The sequence below is a fragment of the Martes martes genome (genome assembly GCF_963455335.1).
Source record: "Martes martes genome assembly, chromosome: 3".
NCBI classification, from domain to species: Eukaryota; Metazoa; Chordata; class Mammalia; order Carnivora; family Mustelidae; genus Martes; species Martes martes.
Window position 1 is genome coordinate 105,517,145 of NC_137890.1, and position 22,998 is coordinate 105,540,142.

A 22,998-nucleotide genomic window follows, 5' to 3' on the forward strand; every position below is an offset into this window, starting at 1 on the left:
CAGGCTTTGTCATCATTCCTCTCTGTTGTCCTCAAGATATAGCTCTCTGCCTGCGTTTGCTGCCTCACGTTCACAGGATGGCTGCTGCACCCCCTAGCTACAATTCTACAGTCCAAGTGGAAAGGGGGTAAAGTGCCAAAGGGCAAAAGGCATTCCAACCAAATATATCCTTATTTTAATCAAAAAAGCAAAAGGTTTCCTGGCAAATTTTTACTTGTATGCCATTGGCCCTAGCAATATCTTCTAAGAATTGTAAGAATTTTACAATTCTACTTGTGCCAGGATTTTACAAAGAACAAAGAGATTGTAGATGGTGATTATGACAGCCAGCCAGTAGTATCTGTCACAGACACTTACACCACTATTCTTCTACAAAGTATTTAAATTAACAATCATTCCGAAAAGGCTTCAAAATCATAAGCCATTCTGAACTTTTTCCAAATTGAAAAGCTAAAATTTACCTGCAATTTGTTCATTCTGAAAGACAAGTGAAGAAATTAACAAAGCCAACCCTAAATTGGGTAAATACCATATGTCTAAGAGACACAACAGTAAAATAAATGGGCCACCAGTTCCCCAATTACCAGTGAATGATAAATCTATCTACAAGCCATTCTCTTATTTGCTCCATTGCATATTCAGAGTCTGTCCACATACTCGATATCTGCTTAAGTTTTAAGATGACTCAACCTGACCCTTCAAAACGAAAAAGACTGTGTGTTAGAAACACGCTTCCCAATGGTGAAATCCTGGGACGTTATAATGAGTAAGAACTACATCTCATCTGTTACAGAGGGTCCCTGCTTTGGAGAATAAATTCAGTCAGGTCATTAATGGCCCTAGAGCAACATCTTTTCTAAAATAAAGTAGAACCAGCTCCCTTTAGGCTAGTATTTCTCCAATTATCTCTAAATCTAAAGGGCTTAGAAACCCTTTAGATGCTGCTTAAAATCCAGGCTCCTGGGCCTCACCTTACACACCTGGTATCTATCTCCTTGAGCAGCAGCTAAGAACCTGCACTTTTAGGCAGCTTCCCAGGTGGTTGCAAATTAAAAGTTGAGGATCAGTCTCTTAGATTAATATGCCAGCCTCAGGGCAGAGTGGACAGGCTGGCAGAACTGTCAGTCCGACCAGACATGGACCTTCCTTCTTCTTCTTCTTTTTTTTTTTTTTTAAAGATTTTATTTATTTATTTGAGAGAGAATGAATGAGAGAGAGCATGAGAGAGGAGAAGGTCAGAGGGAGAAGCAGACTCCCCAAGGAGCTGGGAGCCTGATGCGGGACTCAATCCTGGAAGTCCGGGATCATGACCTGAGCCGAAGGCAGTCGCTCAACCAACTGAGCCACCCAGGCTCCCTGGCCCTTCCTTCTGAAGCCAAATTCTGAAAGAACAATAATTTCACTTTTTTACAGGAACAAGGCTGAGGATAAAGTCCTGAGCTCCCTTTCCTAAGCAAATATCAGGGCATGAGCAGCCACCAGATGAAACCAGCCTGTGGCACATACAAGCCTCCAACGGAATAACACTGCCACCAAGTAGATGCCTGTCCTACAGAGACGTTCAGGGTGCTAGAGCTAACTCTACCTGAAACTTAGAGACCCATAATGGACCAAATCTTCTGTCTTTGTGCCTGACCTACTGCTGCTACATGACCCAACCCTTCCCTCTATTTGAACCTCTCCAGATCATTCCAGTCTTTCCTGCCTATGCCCTGCCTAACCTCAGTCATTTTGCCAGTCTCGAAAACATTCTGTGGCCGCCCATGGCTAACCCCCATGCCTCACATTTTTTCTAATCTGTAGTACCTGATCTCACCACTCACCTATGGCTGATTGTCCTAGCAATGGGACAACCTTAACACCCAGTTTCTTGGCCAGGTCCCCAACAGTCAGGGGCCACAATATACTCCCAGTCACATTTATGCATCAGAGCTTTTTTTTTTTTTTTTTTTTTTTTTTTTTTTTTAAATTTTATTTATTTATTTGGTGCAGAGAGAGACAGAGACCACAAGTAGTCAGAGAGACAGGCAGAGAGAGGGGGGAAGCAGGCTCCCCGCCGAGCAGAGAGCCCGATGTGGGGCTCGATCCCAGGACCCCGAGATCATGACCTGAGCCGAAGGCAGAGGCTTTAACCCACTGAGCCACTCAGGCGCCCCTGCATCAGAGCTTTTCAGTGTCCTGTGGCTGTATTTCTTCATAGTTTTGTAATTTCTGTGATTTACTAATACATCTGCTGTGCCTCCTGTTGGCTCTCAGCAAGAAGCCAAAGCATGTTCTGTGGCAACAGAAATGAGTGCTATTCTGAGGGAGCATGCTGGAAATCTGAAGGGGGTTTCCTGTGCCATTTGAAGCTGAGAAAGGAGGATCCTGGCTTGGGCTTTAGTACCCAAGTACATCTTCCTCCATCCCCTTTATGCCACTAAAATAAAGTTGGGAGAGTGGTTTTCTGGCCACTTGCAGATACAAGAAAATTTAACTTTCAAAGATTCTGATTGAAGTACCTATCTAAAGCAAAATACATTTCATCGTGTGCATTCAAATATACGGATTATCTGAAGATAAAAAGGAAGGTTGGCAGATTCAGCTAAAGAGAAACCTAGGGGCTCTGAGATTTAGAAAATTAAAAGCCAGGCATCTGAAGCTAACCATTTAAGATGCTTGTAGGTGTTCATGACGGTGACATGGGAGTAGAGCTAACCACACAAAACGTCGTCCCATTTCACAGTATAAGGTTACAAAGGTTGAAATCCTAGATTAGGCTTATTAAAATCCAGAGTAGTGTACAGGTTAGGCATAATTGATATTTAGAGAGCTTTTTTTCCTGTCTTAGAGAATTACGGTATATACAGAATTGGGAAATAGCCAGGACCACATGGGTCCCCAGAGAAAGAGCTTAGTAGAAGTTTCTGTTAGAAAGCATATTAAGTAGATTCAAAGCTGGGTGTATGTGAGATGAGAAGAGGCAACAGATGTAAAGCGAAAAAGCATGACTTTTGCTTCTGTTATAAGCACACCCTGTAACCTCTCTCTGACACATCTGGAGACAAGAGCCTTGAACTACACTGTATTATGTCATCAACAAGGTCAGCTCGAGATAATGGGAGTCCGCAAGCTATGACATGTATTACATCACTAAAGGAACCAGATTTCACACCAATACTGGCACATCTCCCCGCATGATTCACACTTTACCCAGCAGTCTCTAGCACCCCAGAATTCTTAACAAAAACTTTTAAGTCTCTCATTAATAACATTCAAGGATGACAGCTTTTGCTCACTGCAAGCACTCGTGAACTACTGTTCTTCGGCAGCAGGCATGTCATTTCATAACCACTTGGGTACATCTGATTTGGTTCCACCTCTCTCCAGTATGAACCCAAAGACAAATCAAAACTAAATATTATAAAAGAAATTTGCTTAATGATCTGGTCATATGCCTTCGTTGAGTCAATTTTGATGTGCTAACTTAAGTGTGGTACAACGTATTAAAAGGGCTTCTTATACCATAATATTTTGTTGTTCAGAACCCAGAAGAAAAGCTGGTCCCAAATGAAAATGCAAAAACCTTCCCTGATAGCCTGTGTTGCTGTGGATAAATAGAGGATGCCTTGATCACCCGGATCTGCTGAGCTGTGTCCTGCTTAAACCATAACTGTCCACACATAATAATCTTCAACTGAAAGTAGACTTGCTCCCTTATCTGCTAGAAATATGCTTGTTTAGTATAATGAGAAGAGGCACCATTCCCAAGAGCCATGCTTGGCTCCTTGGGTCAGGCCATGCCTACTTACATGAGCCATTATGTTACATTACATCTACTTATACATAAGGTGGGAGAATTGGGGCATAGTTCATTGTTACAAGGAGGTTACGGTGCTTACTCATAGGTAAGGTGATGATTGTTAAAACCATATGTGTCCTTTGCAAATTTTTTAAAGATTCAATGAGGAAATAATCACCTTAATTAACACTAAATAAAAACCTGATACATGGTGATTACAATCTGAAAAGGGGGTAAATTAAGCTATACTAAGAAAGTGGCCTTAATATATAAATATTAACAGATTAAACCTGTGATCTCAGGAAATAATAAATAGCTGAAATAAGGAGATTTGTGTGGAAAAGCACTAAAATATCAGAATTAAAAACCAGATCAGAAAACTTGATCATAAATTTAAAACTGTTGGATGGGGGTGCCTGGGTGGCTCAGTGGGTTAAGCCTCTGCCTTTGGTTCGGGTCATGATCTCAGGGTCCTGAGATTGAGCCCCACATCGGGCTCTCTGCTCAGCGGGGAGCCTGCTTCCCCCTCTCTCTCCGCCTAACTCTCCTACTTGTGATCTCGCTCTCTCTGTCAAATAAATAAATAAAATCTTAAAAAAAAAATAAAACTGTTGGATGTCTAAATCCTTATTTTCATGATATTTTTTCTATCAAACGATTGACTCTAACCTTTAGAAATATGTGAATTGTATACGACTGATGATTCACAGACCTGTACCCTTGAAGCAAATAATGCATCATATGTTAAAAAATTTTATAAGTTTTTTTTTTAAAGATTTTTTATTTATTTATTTGACAGAGAGAGAGATCACAAGTAGGCAGAGAGGCAGGCAGAGAGAGAGGGAGAAGCAGGCTCCCCGCTGAGCAGAGCCCGATGTGGGGCTCGATCCCAGGATCCTGAGATCATGACCTGAGCCGAAGGCAGCGGCTTAATCCACTGAGCCACCCAGGCGCCCCTATGTTAAAAAATTTAAAAAAAATTTTCCTATATTATCTATTTCTCTAATTATTTAAATATTAATATATTAAGAAAAACAACAGCAAAGCATATTTTACTAAAAACATGAGTCAATGATAATGATGGGAAGAGATTATAAAGCATTATAAAGTGCATATTTGCGAATGAACATCAAATTTTAATTGTGCTTATCTATATTGCCTTATAAAAGAGTAAACAATAGAACCAATCAGTTCCTTGACTATTGAGAATATCCTTTCTTCATTCTACTAGAAGATAACAGACAGAATAAATAAATCTATTTTCGTATGATGGTGTAACCTAGGTGTAAAATTTCTGTCCCAAAGGATCCTTATGATAATACTGTTAAGAAAAGTTAAGAGCCATCTCCTATAGAAATCCAGAGCTCCAAAACAAAGGGGGTTCAGGTACGCTTTGAAGAAGGTCAGTGATGCTGACATTTAAGGGCTTAGATTTAATTTGCCACTAAAATTTCTTCCTTGTGATCTGTCACCCAGGTGGTTTTCCATTAGCTTTGAAGCACAGCTTAGCAGGGGGTTCCTGAGTGATTTCTCTCAAAAGCTCATTCATTCAGTCACCTGAGCATTTGCTCAGGTGGTTGACTGTGGTGTTAGAGATGGACAGCCACGCTTTCTGTGTTTGCGGACTGCACTTGAGTTCAGTGGGATATACAAAGGTGCACATCTATAAATACCATCACATAAACGCTCCAACGCAGGTATGCCCTGTGTGCAGCAGCCCAGAGAGAAGCACTTCATGTGCCTCGGGAGGAAAGGTCTGTAAAAGCTGGGAAGACCCCTTTGTGTGACCTGAGGGTCTCCTTCCTGTAACGGTGACAGTGAAATCAGGAGAGTTGGGCTCCTTCCCTGGGGCTGGCTTATATTCCACCCACTGGGGGCCAGGGCTACCAACAGCATTGTAAATTTATAAACCCAAAGAACGTCTAGGCGACCATCTGGTCTAGGGGTTCCTAAACCTGGTTGTACCCCAGCAACACCTGGTGCCTTGGCCCCAACCCAGAGACCCTGAGGTAACACGCCCAAAGACCCTGAACACGCTCTCTCGCTGTGGCTGTCACAGGGGCCGGCATACATGGACAGTGGAATCCAACCACCTCAGTTTTCACAAGGAAAAGTTTTGAGGAAATTCATACCTACAGAAGTGAAAAGACTCCACCAGATTTCAAGAACATTAGAACAGCAATGGAGAAGCATCTGGCAAAGAAATTTCAGCTCAAATACTTTCAAAAAGTATTTTCAAGGCACGTGACATAAGCTATACATAATAGGACTGTATATAAAAGAATAGAAGGTCAAGAACTATATAGTGGGAGAGAAAAACCTGAAGAAAATTGGTTTTAGTAAAGATACTTATTGCAATGAGCCGTAAATTAGCTCTGCTCTTTCTGGTAGAAAAAGTTAATAGGAAACACTGAGTTGAAAACTGTCATTCTTTAAGTAAGGATCCTTGACTTACCAGGAAAAATACTTCTGTCCCTAGGAATATATTCTAAAGAAAAGTTTGGCAGAATACAATGCCTACAGTAGACCTTTAAACTGGCAAACAAAGCGGTGAATGAAAATATGAATATATGTGTTACTAAAAAAATGTTTTTCTATGGCTATTTCCTTCGCTAACCTTCGAGGGAAGCTAAGAGTGTACCAGTAAATGATGGCTTGTTTGGGCATTTGCAGAGAGTGACATTAGCACAATATAAGCAGGTCTCTAGCTGCCGAAGTAGAGACTAAATATCCTCCCTGCCAATCAAAAGATACCACTTTTGATGCGGTGGGAAAAATTCAATAGGAGAGTTCATCTGTGTGCATGTGTGTGTATACAAGGGCAGGAACAAGGACGTACTGGCCTGCCCAGGGTGTGAGCAACACATTCACTCCAGAGGCTATGGGAGCCTATGCAGAGGCTCATCCACCATAGACAGAAAAGCCTAGCGCATAGTCCACTGTGGTTCCCAGACTTTATTCCAGTAAGGAAAGTCACCATTTATACATATCTGTAATTTCATGAAATTATAATATATTTCAAATTTTAACACCAGCCAGGGTCTGTTTACTTGTTTATTACCATGTTTATCTCTAGGGGATAAGATGCAACTTCTAGTATACCTTCATAGATACATTTTTTTTTTTAAGAATTGCCTTAAAGAAGAAATTTAATTAAAAATGCATTGCAATGTAGAAGAAAGTGATTCATACCATTTATAAAAAGAGTACCTCAGAGTTCACATTTCAGCAAATTTGAAAGCCCCCAATTTTTCAATAAAAAGGAAACACATTCTAGCTCCTAAGAGCTGAATTTAATGGTTTTAAGCTACTTTTTAAAAATCTCAAAAACACTGAATCAAATTTTCCATTCAAAAGTGCTACTCTTGGGATGTCTGGGTGGCTCAGTCGGTTGGGCCGCTGCCTTCGGCTCGGGTCACGATTCCAGAGTCCTGGGATGGAGTCCCACATCGGGCTCCTTGATCGGCGGGGAGCCTGCTTCTCTCGTCTCTGCTTGCCACTCTGCCTGCTTATGCGCATGCGCTCGCTCGCTCTCTCTCTCTCTCTCCCCCTGAGACAAATAAATAAATAAATAAAATCTTAAAATAAAAGGGTGCTACTCTCTAGTTCTGATATGCATAATGTAATCCGGGTTTGTGATAAATTCTTTGAAGACTATAATCCCACTACATTTTAATTGTAACAAATACATACATCAAGTGTGATTTAGTTCACATTTTTATTAGCCAACTATCATTGATGATCACCATTTTCAGTTTTATTTGCTGTCTTTAAACTTCTTATTACCGCATTTTAAAATATGGAAATTCAAAGGCTTTACTAAAACTCTCTGAGTCAGCCCTAACAACTGGTAAGAGCTGTACCTGAAGCAAAATGAAGCGTGTGAATTTCTACTACGAGGGAAATCTTATCCAGGAGGGCAATATCAGGGGGGATCACTCATCCATTTGCCTTAAAAATGAAAATTTGTAAAATAGAGGTGGGTACCCTGGGCAGAGTGTCTGACAGAGCTGCACTCAAAAACACTGTTTGAATTGAACTGAACTGAAGGAAACTGAAATGAAGGAATCTGAGATAGGGTTTAAAAAAAAAGTGTTAAGAAACTAGGTCTATGCAAAGTGTTGATCCCTTCCCAATAGCGCAAAGATAGAGTATTTAATAGGCAGAGGCCAAAGAGGTCACGTGGCTCAGCTTCTCACAGCCAGGAATCTCCTACAGTGGTGGGCCTCAGTCCGGGTGTGTCTGTTCTCCAGGACACATTGGTCAATGTCTGGAGATATTCTTGGTTGTCACAACTGGGAGAGTGTGCTACTGGCATCTAGTGGGTAGAGGCTAGGGATGCTGCTGAACATCCTACAATGCCCAGAGCAGCCCCTTTTTCACTACCCCAACCCTTCACTCAAGTAATTACTTGGCCCAAAATGTCAATAGTGCTGAGGTTGGGAAACCCTGCCCTATGGCACCACCCAAGAGATGACCTCTGCTTACCCCTTTTTTCAAATCCTTTATTGAGGCATGATGGACATACAAAAAGCTATACATTTATCACATATACACTTGGAGATAAGTATACACTCATGAAAATAACACCACAATCTATGCCATTAACATACCCATCACATCCCAGTAAAGGCACACATTACCTCACATGCATGTCTTTACAACTGCTGGGAAACTCCCTTTACGAAGAAAACCTCCCTTATTTTGAAATTCATAGTGATAATATTTGTCAAAAACACTACACAAAAAGAAGTGCACTCATACAATCACATTTGAAGGTCAAAATCCCATCTCCAGATGTTACTATTAAATTTAGTATTCTAATCTGTTTATATGGCAGGAAAAAATAAAAGCGCACTGTAAATAAATTTACATGAGAATTTTTGTTGGTTGTGTTATTTTTAATTCTTCCATTGTTTGGTAGCTTTTAACACTCAAAGTCTATTTCTTAATTTTTTTTAACATTAGACAGCTCCTCTTAACTTCTTCCTATGAAAGATAAGGAAACTGGCATGCTTGCTTATCTTCACCTGTGTATTCCATTTACCTCCAAATTTTTAAAATATTCTGTTACTTAAGTTCATTAATACTCATTACAGTTACATTCCATTCTTAGACTATATTTAAATCATTCATGCTTTGTGTGTAAATCCATTCTAAACACTAACAAATAGCATTTATAGAACTGAAAGGTTGAAATGGAAATCCCTGTAGAGCCACAGTGTGACTGAACTAGGAAAGGAAACTGAACCCCATACCTTTCCAAGGTCAGAGGCTAACGGATCCTTTTCCAGCTTCCTTCACTTCTGACTCATACTCAGACACTACTATATCCCACATCATCCCCCAGTTCTGTATTTCTACTTGCTTGGCTGAGGTATTTCTTTGAAAATTGTTCCACATGGAGTGAGTAGTAATTCCCCCGAGATCCTTGCATGTCCAAGTCATTTTTTGTTTTCTCTGGTTTTCTCTGCTTTTTCTTCCTCCTTTTTCCTTCATACTTTATAGTATCCCTTTCCTCTCAGAACTATGAAGGCATTATTCCTTTGCTTCCAACACCCAGTGGGGTTAATGAGATGTGTGTGTGTGTGTGTGTGTGTGTGTGTGTGTGTGTAATCTCTTGTTTCTCTGAAAACTCTAAGGATTTTCTATTTTTTCCTTCAAGTTCAGAAATTTCACCAGATTTTTTTTTTTTTCTTTTTAAATCAGCCCCTTCAACACTGTTTTTTGTTTTTTGTTTTTTTACTATGTTCCCTCCCCTCACAGTCTCTGTTTCTGGAGCATCTTACTGGATTTTCTGAATTTGTCTTCTATGTCTCTTCACTGTTAACTCCTATTTCCTATTTTGGTCTTTTGGTTCTGTTGTGGCTGACTTCCTCTTATGAGTTCACCAGCATGGATGCCTGGGTGGCTCAGTCATTAAGTGTCTGCCTTCAGCTCAGGTCATGATCACAGGGCCCTGGGATAGAGCCCTGCATCAAGCACCCTGCTCAGCAGGGAGTCTGCTTCTCCCACTCTTACTGTCCCTGCTTGTGTTCCCTCTCTCTCCATCAAATAAATAAGTAAATAAATACAATCTTTAAAAAAAAAAGAAAAGAAAAAAGAGTTCACCAGCATGAATTTAGCCTTGTTCTTTCCAATCTTCTCCTCAACTTCTAAATTTCATCAGTTATACATTTCATTTCCAGGAATTCTTTCTCATTGCATAATTGATCTTTCTTCATAGCAGTCTATTCTTATTTTCAGGATGCAATAACCTCTTGAGTTTCTGAGAATATTAATTAGGAATTCTTCAAATTGAAATCTATCCCTTATATTATTTGTTTCCTGCAGGGTAGCTCCTCTTCTTCCTCCTCCTCCTCCTTTTTGTCAATGATTCCTCTTAAATGTCTGGTGATCTGTGGTTATTTAAGTCTATGAGTGAAAAAAAATCACACTAATCAAGATGAAGAGCTGGAGGGGTTTGGGTCTCTTCCTCTGATAGAGCTCTTCCTTTAGCAGGAGTTCTGATCACAAAAAACGAGAACACGGAGTGTTGATTCCCTAGGATGTGTAGAACTGTTGGTCTAAGCAGCCCACCTTTTTCAAGTCTACCAGACGCTCTCAACCTGAACATGACATCTTAAATGAAGCAAAAGAAGGACTGGAGGGGGGGAAAAAAAAAAAAGTTGGCATTTATTCATCCTCTTGCCTAAGTGATACTTTCCTGATACCCAGATCCTTGATTCTGCTCTTGACATGCCTGGTTCTCCAAATTTTCCCGTGAGTCGCCCTGTTCTCATGAATTTCTTCTCTGCTTAAGTTTGTCAGAGTCAGCTTCCGTTGCTTGCATACCAAGAAGCTACGATGTTGCAGATGGAAAGGAACGCTGATCTTTCTTAAGCTAATACTAGGTACTAGGCATTTTACACTTTTTAGACAATCATCACAACTTTATGAAATAGCTATAATTGACATTATTTTATGAAGAAACTGACATTGAGTAGACGTATTGGCTTGTCCAAGATGCCAAAGAAAGCACTGAATCCAAATCATTCTGTCATCAAAACCTATGCTTTCCCTCTACTCTAAAGTATCCGTAGAGTGTTAAGGATACAGACCTGGCTGCAGTTTGTAGCATGTGATGAATATTGGACAAGAGATTAAAAGCTAGAAACCCAGGCAAAAAAACTTAGATACCACGTGTTAGGAAAACGGGAATCACAATCTCATTCTTAAAAGTAGAGTGACAGGGGCACCTGGGTGGGTCAGTTGGTTAAGTGTCTGCCTTTGACTAGGATCATGATCCCAGGGTCCTGGGATCAAGCCCCATGTTGGGCCCCCTCTTCAGCAAGGAGTCTGCTTCTCCCTCTCCCTCTGGCCCCTGCTCGTGTGCTCTCTCTCTCACTCACTCAGTCTCTCAAATAAACAAATAAAATCTTCAAAAAAAAAAAAAAGTTGAGTGACACAGTAAATCAAAAGAGGATTTAAGAAAGCTGATTCTATGGCATGTGTAGTGAATTTAGAAGGCTTGTTTTGGAATAAAGTAGACCAGCTAGGAGGCTGCTGTAGTGATGAAATGGCACCAGGTGGAGAGGAAGAGACAGTTTACAGAAGGATTTGGAAGGAAATTTCATAGGATTTTGTGACTGAATGGATATTGTAGGGGATGAAGAAAAATGAGCCAAAAACGACTATAAGATTTCCAGTTGCAGCGGGGAAAGCTGAGTGAATGTATTTACCTTGCCTCCCTCCCAAATTTCCCATGACATGAACTAGGAATGCAAAAACAAGAATGAATGCATAGTGGTGCTAGAAAGAGGAAAGGAGGCCAAGAGTCCACAAGATGTGAGAACCTTGAGAGGAAGGAAAGAAAGTGAATCAGAATGATGCAAAAGCCAGATGTGCTGAGCAGCCTGTAATCAAAGACATAGGAGAACAACACCTGAGCAGTAAGCTGGGGTTTACTCCCAACCGCCTCCACCCACCGCCCCCACCAACGAATACCCTCTTCCCACCACCAAGCTCAGTCCAGGGGGAGCTGGGAGCGCACACAGGTACCAGGGCTCTTCCCAGAAGGCAGTGAGAAGAAAGAGGGCTGAGGCTCTAGATGCTCACCCTTTAATGTGGGGCTTCATTCATCTTTGATGGCTTACAGAATTAACTCTGGAATCTGCCACAGAAAGTTTCTAGTTACAGCCATAGATCTACAAAAAAGATGAAGGCCGTCCCCCAGCAGCTATTGTTCCAAAACACACAAACTTGGTTGGGGCGGGGGGAGGGGGGAGATTTGGTGTAAATTCACAGATGTGAAGTAAATTTTTAAAAATTAAAGTAATAGCATATATGATATTACACTAAATAAATTTGAAGATGTGCAAAGATGCATACTTTTCTTTTAAAATTAATAAAAGGGACTCAATAAAGTTTTTAAGAAAAAAAATCTGAGGGGATAAGTAGTCTTAATGGCAATTAAATGTTTACGATAGATCTCTCCTGAAACAAAAAGGCTCAAGTGGATTAAATTGATTCCCAACAAACTTCCAAGGCAGAAGCAATTCTCATCTTAATTTCTCCTAGAACTAAGGAAAAAAAATAGAAGTCTTTCTAATTGTGATCTTAGAATAATCCTGATGTAAAACCACTTTTGCTATATTTTACTTATGTATTATCAATGTTCCTAAATAAAATGCTAAGAAAATAAAAACACATGTACCAGTGTATTAAAATATAAATCATTTAACTTGGCTTAAACAGCTTAATATTGGGAAAATTTTAGGGAAAATTATGTTACATAAATGAGAAATATATAGAGGTTAACATTTTAAAAATATATGATCATTTTGAAGGACGCTAAAAACATATCTGAAATCGACCTCTGAGATCAACACATTTATTTTAATGTACAATATAAACGTATATTCTTAACTTGATAGATTACCAGAAGCTAAAAGTAAACATATTGAGTGAAGTGTTCACTGAAGTTGAAAATACAAGAACTCTGTCTTTCCCAGTGTTAGTCAACAGTATTCTGAAGGTTTTACTCAGGACACTAGGAGAATAGATTTTAATTCAAGAGGCATCGATGTTTACTAAAGAGACAAATATAAGATTATTTATAGGTAATATAATTATCTATATGTAAAATCCAGGAGAATCAAATTAAAGTATTATTAAAAATAATCTAGTTCAGAAATAGAACTCATAAACATAAATATACTAAAACAAATATCTTTCCTTTTATGCCAGCAAAAAATAATTTTAAAATGTCAGGCATAGAAACAGTATCCACAACAACCCCATAATGTATAAAATATCCAAGGAATAATAAAATAAACAACAAGGGCGCCTGGGTGGCTCAGTCCTTAAGCGTCTGCCTTCAGCTCAGGTCATGATCCCGGAGTCCTGGGATCAAGTCCCACATCGGGCTCCCTGCTCAGTGAGAGCCTGCTTCTCCCTCTCCCACTCCTCCTGCTTGTGTTCCCTCTCACCATGTGTCTCTCTCTGTCAGATAAATAAATAAAACCTTTAAAAATAAACATACAAATAAAATAAAATAAACAACAATTATGTAAGAGCAATATAAAAGATATAGAAATTTAAAGCTGTAGAAAAAAAAGAATGGAAAAATTAAGAAAATTAATAAGAATAAGAAATACAAATGGTTAAATATGAAAACACACTTCACCTTCCCTATAAACAATGAGGTATTTTCCTCTAATAGATTGGAAAAGTTAAAAAAAAGAGAAAACACTATCCAAATAGGAACACAGATGTGCAAATACACTGTGTGTGGTACTCTATTTTGGTATTGTCAATTAGGGGACAATTTATATTTATCAAAAATCATATTGTACATTCCCAGCATTGAACCAGAATTTTCAACTCTAGGAATTCATTTTACAAGTATACTCAAAAACTTCAAAACAGTTAAAATATAATATTGATCAAATACATTATAGTATGTCAATGCTATGAAATACTATGAATCCTCAAAAATATAAGCTGTTCTATATTACATAAAAATGGCCATAATATATATTCTATAACAAAAAAATGTTATAGAACATTATGTTGTGTTGATATAATTATGATAAAAGCATACATATTTCTGGAAAAATACACATTAAATTATTCATAGTGATTATCTCTTACTGTGAGATGGCAGAAAGCAGAAAGGGGTGAGAATACCTATTTTAAAAGTTTCTGAATATTTATAAAAAAAAAAACACATTTAAATAGAAATCTTAGGTCGGTTTCCCCAGAAGCAGACCCCGAGCAAGTGTTTGAATGCGAGTGATTTCTAATGAAGCGGTTCCAGGGAAGTCTGGTAAGACCGTGGAGCTGCAGGTCAGAGTGTGGAAGGCAGTCATGGAAATGTATGATCTCAGGCAAAATCCACTTGAGGTAGATTCAACCTGCTGCCTCAAAGGAAACTCTGGAATATTCCGCCAAGTCTCCGAGCAAGACAACCCTGGCACCTGTGAGTCATTTGTTAAAAGCTGGCTGAAGGGGGAGGGAAGGGAACAGAAGGACATTCTGACTCTGAGTGCTTCCTGGCAAGGTGCATCCAACACCAGCACCTGGGGATACTTCTCTGCAGGAGATTTACAGTTGCCCAGAGTTAGAATGGAAATCAAAAAGTGGAGGGGAGGGGGTTGTCCATAGAAATATTAAAAAGAGATCAGGATGGAGAGTCAGAGATGTACTACCTTTACAAATGTAAGAAAGGGAAGAGAGAACAAGAGGAAGTTTGCTACTGCTAAAGAACAATCACATACGGACTCTCCCAAGTTCTGCACAAGGGTAAGTATCTACTACGTAGCCCGGCCCCATCCCCCAGGCTCCTTCTCACATTCCGACCTTCCCCTTAGACAACTGGGATTAAGTGGCCCTTAACAGAAATTAAGACCTTTTGCTCTCTTCCTGTTCATCTTTTTCATCTCAAGTGGAGCACGTTGAGATCTTGAGGACTTAGAGGAACTCTCAGATCCTCCGTTGATCCTAACTGGAGCTACATTTACTCGGCCAAAGTACTTGGCAAACTGGACTCTGGAAGGCTAAATTCTAAATGGAACTGCTGACCAAAGGACATGAACCAAGAACCTGTTTGTTGTGTTTACCTTCTTTGACTTTATGACAAACTTGTTTAAAACTTTCCTAAAATGAATGAGTTGAAGTTTCTACCTCAGCATGGATACTGAACAGAGTGAGGCGTTCTGGAGGTCAAAGTCAGATCTCATGACCTTCTGCTGTGAGTGGATACTGCCCTGACCTTAGAGCTGAACTATCTTTTTCTGGTCTACATCCCATTTCTGAAACCTTCAACGCTTTTGTTTCTTCATCTGCAAAGTGGATACACTAAAGTCATTACTGTTCTGCTTACCTTTCAGAGCTAATGTGAAGATAAAACATGAGATCACATATGGGAAAAGAATCTAGTAAACCATGTAGTGCTTTATACCGAGTCACTTGTCTGAACACAAAGATACCAGACATTAAAAAGGGGAAGGTTGTGACTTGAAGATCTGAACCCATGAATATTAGAAGGCACTTGTTCAGGAAAGATGTGTGTGACTTTGAACATGGTGACCGGGTGTGAGTTGGTAATAAAACATCCGAGTCAAAATGAACAGAGAGCTATGGAGATATGGTCTTGGAGTCTAAACAGCAGGGCAGGGACTGAGGTGCAAATTTGGGAGTCATCGACAAGGGATTAACGGGTGAATTCACAGTTATGGAAAACACACCTTTGAAAACTTCACCTCCCTTTTTTTTATCTCCGTAGCAATATTCTTCATATTGATCCCAATTGTCTTCTGTTTGGGTTATCAAAATGTAAGACTTTGTTAATAAAAATGATTGTTATCACTACTGCAAAAGGTTAAATAGTTCTTTAGAGTCCCTATTCTCTTATTGTATACACTATCCATTCAAAATGTCATGCGATTGTCATACTCAATCAAACACTTTCAGTGGTTAAGTCTGCACACACAAATGAGGGGTAGAATTCTGGAATGGAAATCACATGGACTTTATAGAACCATATAAATTAAACATGCAGTCTCTCTCTGCAAATAATCTAGAATATTTCTTAAGTTACTATTGTGAATGAATAAATATACATCTATGTAACTTAAGGTAAAACTGATAAGATTTTTATATTGTCAGTATTACACTACAATGCTTGAAAGTCATAATCTTGCATATTCTTGCATGAAGAGAATTAAACAAGTGTTTTTATGGCCATAGACTTACCTTATCTGGCCCAAACAGTAATATCACAATGTCAGGGTTCATTTTTTTTTTTTTTTAATTTTATCTATTTGACAGAGAGAGATCACAAGTAGGCAGAGAAGCAGGTAGAGAGAGAGGGGGAAGCAGGCTCCCTGCTGAGCAGAGAGCCCGATGCGGGGCTCAACAGATCCCAGAACCCCAGGATCATGACCTGAGCCAAAGGCAGAGGCTTAAGCCACTGAGCCACCCAGGTGCCCCCGTCAGGGTTCATTTTTAAAGACACTTACATTGTTTAATGTGTAATTGGAGTGAACCCCAGGACTAGTAGGTCTGTTCCAGATGGCTCGTTTCCTAATGTTAAGACCACTGACATTTTCTCCACCTTTGATAGGGTCTCACATGGCAGCTCTTTGTTGGTTTTCTTTTAAAATTTCCATACCATTTATATCTAAACTCCTGAAACCTTTTTAGTAGTTAAAACTATTTCTGATTTAAATAGGCTGGATTCTACTGAGGAGTACAAAAGTCACATGATCATTTTCTGGTTGAAGTACAGTATTACACCATTACGTTGTTTATCTTAATTATTAGAATTTAACTGAGCTTCAATTTACTTTTATTTAAATTAAAGCAATGACTAGATTTTAGTAGTTTACAATTTAAAAATAGTATAGATGGGGAAAAGCCTGAACACACCATTTTAATTTAAATTTTATTGATTTTGTTGATTATACGGGTTAAATAAATGTTCATCAATTCCCTTTGCCTACTTTCACTAATTTTCTCTTCCCATAAACAGTGATAACATTAATCAATCTTGCAGTGTTTTAAATCTACTTCTAAATACACATATCATTTGTGATGTGGTTACACAGCATAAACTCCACGTAAAACTTATCTTTAAAACAATTATGTTTGTATTAAGACATACTTTAAATTGTACAGTAATTAAAGATGTAATTCATAAAAAGAAAAATCCAGAAACACTGTTACCATATGATAAAAAGGAAAGTGATGCAAGAAAGCACTTTTCATCCACTTTATCATTAATGACTTCATTTATAGACGAGGGGTTGAGGTTGTTAAGGGACTTGCCCAAGACCCATACACACAAATGTGTGCGCACACATCCACACACTCACACTGTCAGACCAGTCCTACTCTGCTTACTGGTATATCCTCAATGTCTGCTGTCGTCTCGGTGCGGTTGTCTGGGTCAAAACAGCCAGTCAGTCAATATTTGTTGAATGTGCAATTTAATTAGAAATGGAACACCAAATGCATTGTTCATTCCAATATACAAATGGAGACATTTAAAAATGTCCCTCTTGATCTTATAGTTTTATTGGGAGAGCAGAACATGGTAAACTGTATGGAAGAAACTTGAAAATAAGTATGTACAACTTTAAGACAGCATTATTACTGTAATTTAAGTATACAAAACTTCCCTTGTCCCTTACCATACGTCCATAACTCTAGGACAGACAAAATTGATAAGAACGGCAAGTTTAAAGACATTATTTTAACTTCTTAAATGATCTGGCTAGGAAAAAAGGAAAATACGATTTGTAGCTTTTGGGTTTAGATAATGACATTTTAATTTTTAATGGTCATTCTACAAAGAAACAGAATCCCTTATTATATGTTGATCTTATAGCACAAAGAACCAAACAGTTGTTTGAAGGTTTTTATCTAGATTTTCATAAATTAAAAATAACCTAAAATGGACGTTTTCAATCATATCTTAGAATTCTTCTATAATATGAAAATCTCTGCTGTAAATTGCTTTACATCCTTTTTTTAATGGGACAGGGTTTTGAAATAAGGAATGGAGTTGTATTAACACCATTAGTCATTTCAAAAATAATTTAAAAAAATCAAGTAGATTGTTAGCAAATAAAAACTCATAAAAATAATCATTAGGGCATCTGATTTTGGCACGGTAAAAAACACTTATGATGAAATAGTGTTTCAAAGTCTTACAACAGTGCAATAAATGGGTTAATTAGGAAAAGATTATTTAAAATAATTTAAACATTATAATGTCTATGCCAGACTAATATAGAAATTAGTTTGTTAAATCATGGTCTTCCGTGCTCTACGAATACTGCGAGAGTAACCTCACATGGATGAGTGCTCAAGATCATTTGGACCAATTTTTTAAAGCAGCTTTAAAATAATTGACTCCCAGATCAAGATATTAAATGCCAACTTCTTACCAGCAATAATGCTTATGGCTAAGATAGAAATGAGATTCTCTACAGAAACGCTGACACAGCCCTAACTGTAGGCACTTGAGTGTGCAGCTGTAATTCTTTTTTCAAATCTTACCCAGCAATGCTTCAGGTAAAGGAGTCCGCAGAATATGTAAACAGTAAGAGACAGTCTTAGAGCTTTTACAAAATCATGAACCTGTGACACATTTATATTCACCTTTGATTGCTACTACCAAACGTCTAAATCATTCAAAGTGTATTGATTAGCTCTTTAATAGGTAAAAGGTGGGCAACATATTAAAAAATCAACATTTCTTAATTCATTCGATTTGCAAGAGCTACACATTTTAAGCTGACAATGTAAAACCTCTAAAAGGTTTTCCAAAAAGGCTTCTGCCTTATTGAGCATTTTGATCATTAATCAAAAACAATACAAAAAGAATATTAAAAAACAACAACAATGAAGATTAAGAAAGCTTTTCTTTTCCATTTGGAAATCTATTAAGCTGTAAAATAAGTTCCCAAGAGGAGTCAATTTCCTATGTGGAAGGCATTTAAAACTGAACCAGATAACATAAATCTCAGAATAGGCCAAGGGAACACAACATACACTGAGAGGTGAATGGCGAGAATAGAGGACTTAGCTGTCTAATCCTAATTCTCATTTTTAAGAACGTCTAAAATAATGGTGTTTTTAATGAGGAATTAATTGTAATGCCCCGTCAACTCTTAAGTCGTAGCCATGATATGGCAGTATTTTTACGCCTGTGCATTATCATCATCTTGCCAAAAGACTATTGATCCTACACTAGAAAATACTGTTTTGATGTTTATTGATCAGAACTGTATGAGGGAAATTACGATATTTGAATGGAAGACAGTCATGAGTTACCACTTTTTGTAAATACGGAGCTGAGAATAATATATGTTATGAATATCATAGTAAACAAATCCTAAAATTATTAATTTATTAAAAGATAAACAAAGGAAGTTCATGTGGGAAGATACTACACAATGAGGATAAACTTAAAATTGTAACACCTTGCCTCACAAGTGTTCTGATTTTATAGAATTCTAAAAATTCGCTACCTTACATCACTTCTAATTTATATTTTACTTTATAAAATCATTGTAACACAGAAAAACAAGTGGAAATGTATGACAAACTTATTTTAAAAATCATCACTGAATTTTATCTTAAACTCAAGCTAATAATCTATTTAAATTCAAATTTAATCTTTTTACAATCTGCATTTTACTTAAAGGCAAAAATCACACTTATTAAGAGTCCTAAATTATCATGTAAATCTGTAAGAAGTTGTCATCTGGAGAAGTCTTTACTTTGCATCATGTCAGGAAATAACACTCATTATATTATAATATTAATTTCAAATGCTAATTTTCTCATCATTAGAAAAGAAATAATGTGTTGTTAATACTATAATAAAGAATGGTTGCTGAATAAGGATTTCGGAGAAAATAATACATTCAGGATTGATATTTAAATTTTGCAACTGCCTAGCAATCCTTTTAATTAGGTAAGCAATCTATCTGTTAAAACACTGGACGCAGGAAGGAGAACTGGACAAGGATAGGTAACACGCACGCACTTCATAGGCTACCTGCAATATTTACCAATTCAGTCGACTGTTTTCTTACAAATTTTAAGTATTACAAAAACAAGTAAAAACATTCTAGTTATTGCACCAGTATCACGTGGTTAGTGACTTATTTGGACCCAATTCCTTGTGACTGTTTTCGATGAAACAGACCATTTTCTTAAAATTAAATTTCAAAATCCCCAAATGAATCCACTACTGGTTTAAAATACTTGGCATGTTTTAAAAAGTACATTCTTCAGGTTGCCCAGGTGGTTGAAAAAATAAAATCCAATTCCAGCAATAATCCAACCTTGCTCCCACTTCTGCAACCCCCCCATAGCAGATCTACTAAATACAACTATTTCTAGTTCCTAGAAAATTAAAAGTCCAGTTTTCAAATCTAGAAAACACTTTATCCACTTGCTGTTGGGACTGAGCAAATAAGTCCAATATCAGCTTGGAAAAGGCAGAATAAAACTGTGAGCCATCCAAAGGGTCCAGTTATGACCTGCCCTCCTTGATACCTGCCAGGGTGGGGTACATGGTGGGACTGGGGAATGTTTCATTTAGGTCTATCTTCCTCAGTCACTCAGTTTTCAGCTCACATCCTAACTCCCTTGTGTTGTGTGACTGGAAACAGCTCTAAGAATGTGGAGAATGTAAACAGCCTTTTATTGTCCAAAAGGATGGCAGAGTAAGGAATGTGTGCTTATCACACAGCTGCAGCTCACACCTCACTTACCATGATAAAGTGCTCCAGGAAAAAAACATTACAACCCAAGCACAATCCAAAAACGGATTAGAATTTGACATAAGCTTCCTTAAAAATGAATCAATCAATCCATGCTGTAATATTAGAATCTAGCTCTTAAGGAGGGTATATAATCCCTTCAAGATGTATTTCCTATTTCTTATTGACTATGGTGGTGTGAAAAAAAAAATGTAACATTTCCAATACGGTGGCTGATAGGAGAACTTTTCCCATCATATGCCCAAATATATTTCCTCATCTTTAAGAGTCTAACACAGCGGAACAGATACACAGTTCATGATCACTGAATGCAAAATTAAATTAACTAAGAGATTCATGAAGATATCCTGAAAATCTTACCTAAGTACCTGATTTCTCTAGGCCTTTGGAGTTTTATTTATATACACCATACAAATGCTGCTGGTTAGACCATCTTTTATTGGAATCCAGCTTAAACATTTTTAAAAAGCAAGTGATACTAAAGTCTAATGTGGCATATATGTTGCATGCACAATGCCTTAGATGTAAAATTTATTTTAACATGCAATACTGTATATAGGCAGGATGTGATGGCTCCATGAAGGACATGTGGGAACATGACTGCATTTTCCTCTTGATGTCACTGAAGAATTTCTTACCTAATGCTGTGCGAGCAAAGCTAATCTCTGTTGTAACCAGAATGGACAGGCCTTTCTTTATCCTCTCCCCTTCACTAAGACCTTTTAGAATCCCTTCCATCCTCAAAATTTGCAAGTACCTCGGCATCTACAGTATCATACATCTCACAGAAAAACTTTCTTAAGTTAGTTGATCTTTCCCTCTAAAAGGAAATAATAGAGAGGAGAGAAAGAGAAAAGAGAAAGAGGAAGAGAAGAGAAGAGAGGAGAGAAAAGAGGAGAAAGGGAGAGATCACCATTCTCTGAGAACTTGGTTTCCTTAACCTTGTTTTAACAGCCCAGAGCTAACTGAGCAAAATCTTAAGTATAAGGACCAAAGAAACCGTGGAACCTGGAGAAAACCCTTAACAGCACTGTATCAAGGTTAAGTGCCTAGAGAACAATTGAAATCCACAGGCGAAAGCAGTCCCTTTCTCTAATTTTACTTTAAAAGTTGTCTTCTGGAAGGTTTTACTTGGGATCTCCCTTAAGTATAATTAACTAACAATACCTACATTATGGAGGCATATTTCGGGAGGAGGAGAGCGCGGCGCCACGCGGGAAAAGCAGGGAGAGAAGATAGTTAAAGGACTAACAGTCACCCAAAACCTCGCCGGAGAACCCTGAACCACCCTCTAACGGCCTTCATATTCCTCAGAGCCCCCTCAGCCAGACGAGGCGGGAGAGGTCTTTGGCAGCATACTGCTTAAGAGATTCCCGAGAGGGGGCTCCAGCGTGGAGTTGGGCGTGAAAGTTACATCCCGCATCCCCACCGGCACAAAACCCCATCCCAGTCCCTTGCGCCAGACGGAAAACGAAGACAAACCCAATCTCCCCCCGATTCCCAAATCGGTCTTTTGCCTAAGTTTCCCCTAGCAAGGAGCTACTAACTGACCCTGAGAACAAGGATGCACGACGCCCCGTTTGAAAGGAGTGTCTGCAGGCATCCGGGCAAAATACCATGTGAAACACAAAAACCACCAAGCCCCTCAAACTCTGGCCTGGAGGCAAATCTTTCAGACCATCCTCATCGTACCGCTCTACTCTCATCCCCTCTCGCATCTTCTTCCCCGGCCACTTTCTGCCTACTTTACCCCAGCCCTCAAGTCCCAATCCTTGCTAAACCCTCCATCCGCCTCAAGGTCCACTCTGTTAAATTCCACGAATCTTCCCCTCCAACCCCTAAAGCAACCCCAAACTCCTTCCACTCCGCGTGCTCCCAGCCCCGAGGTCCCGTGCAACCCCAGTCTCCGCTTCTGAGTCGGCTACGGACGCGGTTTTCCCGCCGAAACGCGTCCCCCGCGCGCTAGGCGCGCGGCGGGCCGGACACTCACCAGCTGCAGTAAGCCGGGGACCACGACGAGGGGCAGCGGCCGCAGGCGCATGGTGCCGGCTGGCGCGGCGTCTCACGAGCTGCGCGCCCTCGCCTGCCTCTCGCGCATCTCCACTTCGAGGGGCAGGACTGAGGACGCCAGGGACACCGCGCGGCGCTTTCCTCCCGGAATCCGAGCGCAGCGCCGCGCCGCGCGGACCCGGTGCGCGGGCGGGGAAGGGGGAGGGCGGGCTGGCGGGAGGTGCTTCTGGGGGCCCCCGCGCGCCCCTCCTTGTTGGGGGCCTGGAAAAGAGCGTGCCGTGCCGCTCGAGACCCGCACGCTGAGCGAGGCTTCAGGGGCGCCCGAGGCTCCGGCGTTCCGGAGTCGGGGTGAGCGCGGGGGACGCCAGCGGGCTGGAGGCGGCGGCTCCGGCGCTTTGGTGCCGGGTTCCCGCGCGAGGCTGC

At 39.5% G+C, this 22,998-nt stretch overlaps 1 protein-coding gene across 1 annotated transcript in view; it reads right to left on the bottom strand.

The window, feature by feature from the left end:
* The window catches only part of NXPH2 (neurexophilin 2), a 111,473-nt gene extending 88,745 nt beyond the window's left edge, over positions 1-22,728 (bottom strand). Inside the window, exon 1 of the mRNA XM_080797862.1 lies at positions 22,556-22,728. Coding sequence (XP_080653988.1) covers positions 22,556-22,606 — 51 coding nt within the window. The 5' untranslated portion in view covers positions 22,607-22,728. The remainder of the gene's footprint in view (positions 1-22,555) is intronic.
* Between the last annotated feature and the right edge of the window lie 270 nt (positions 22,729-22,998).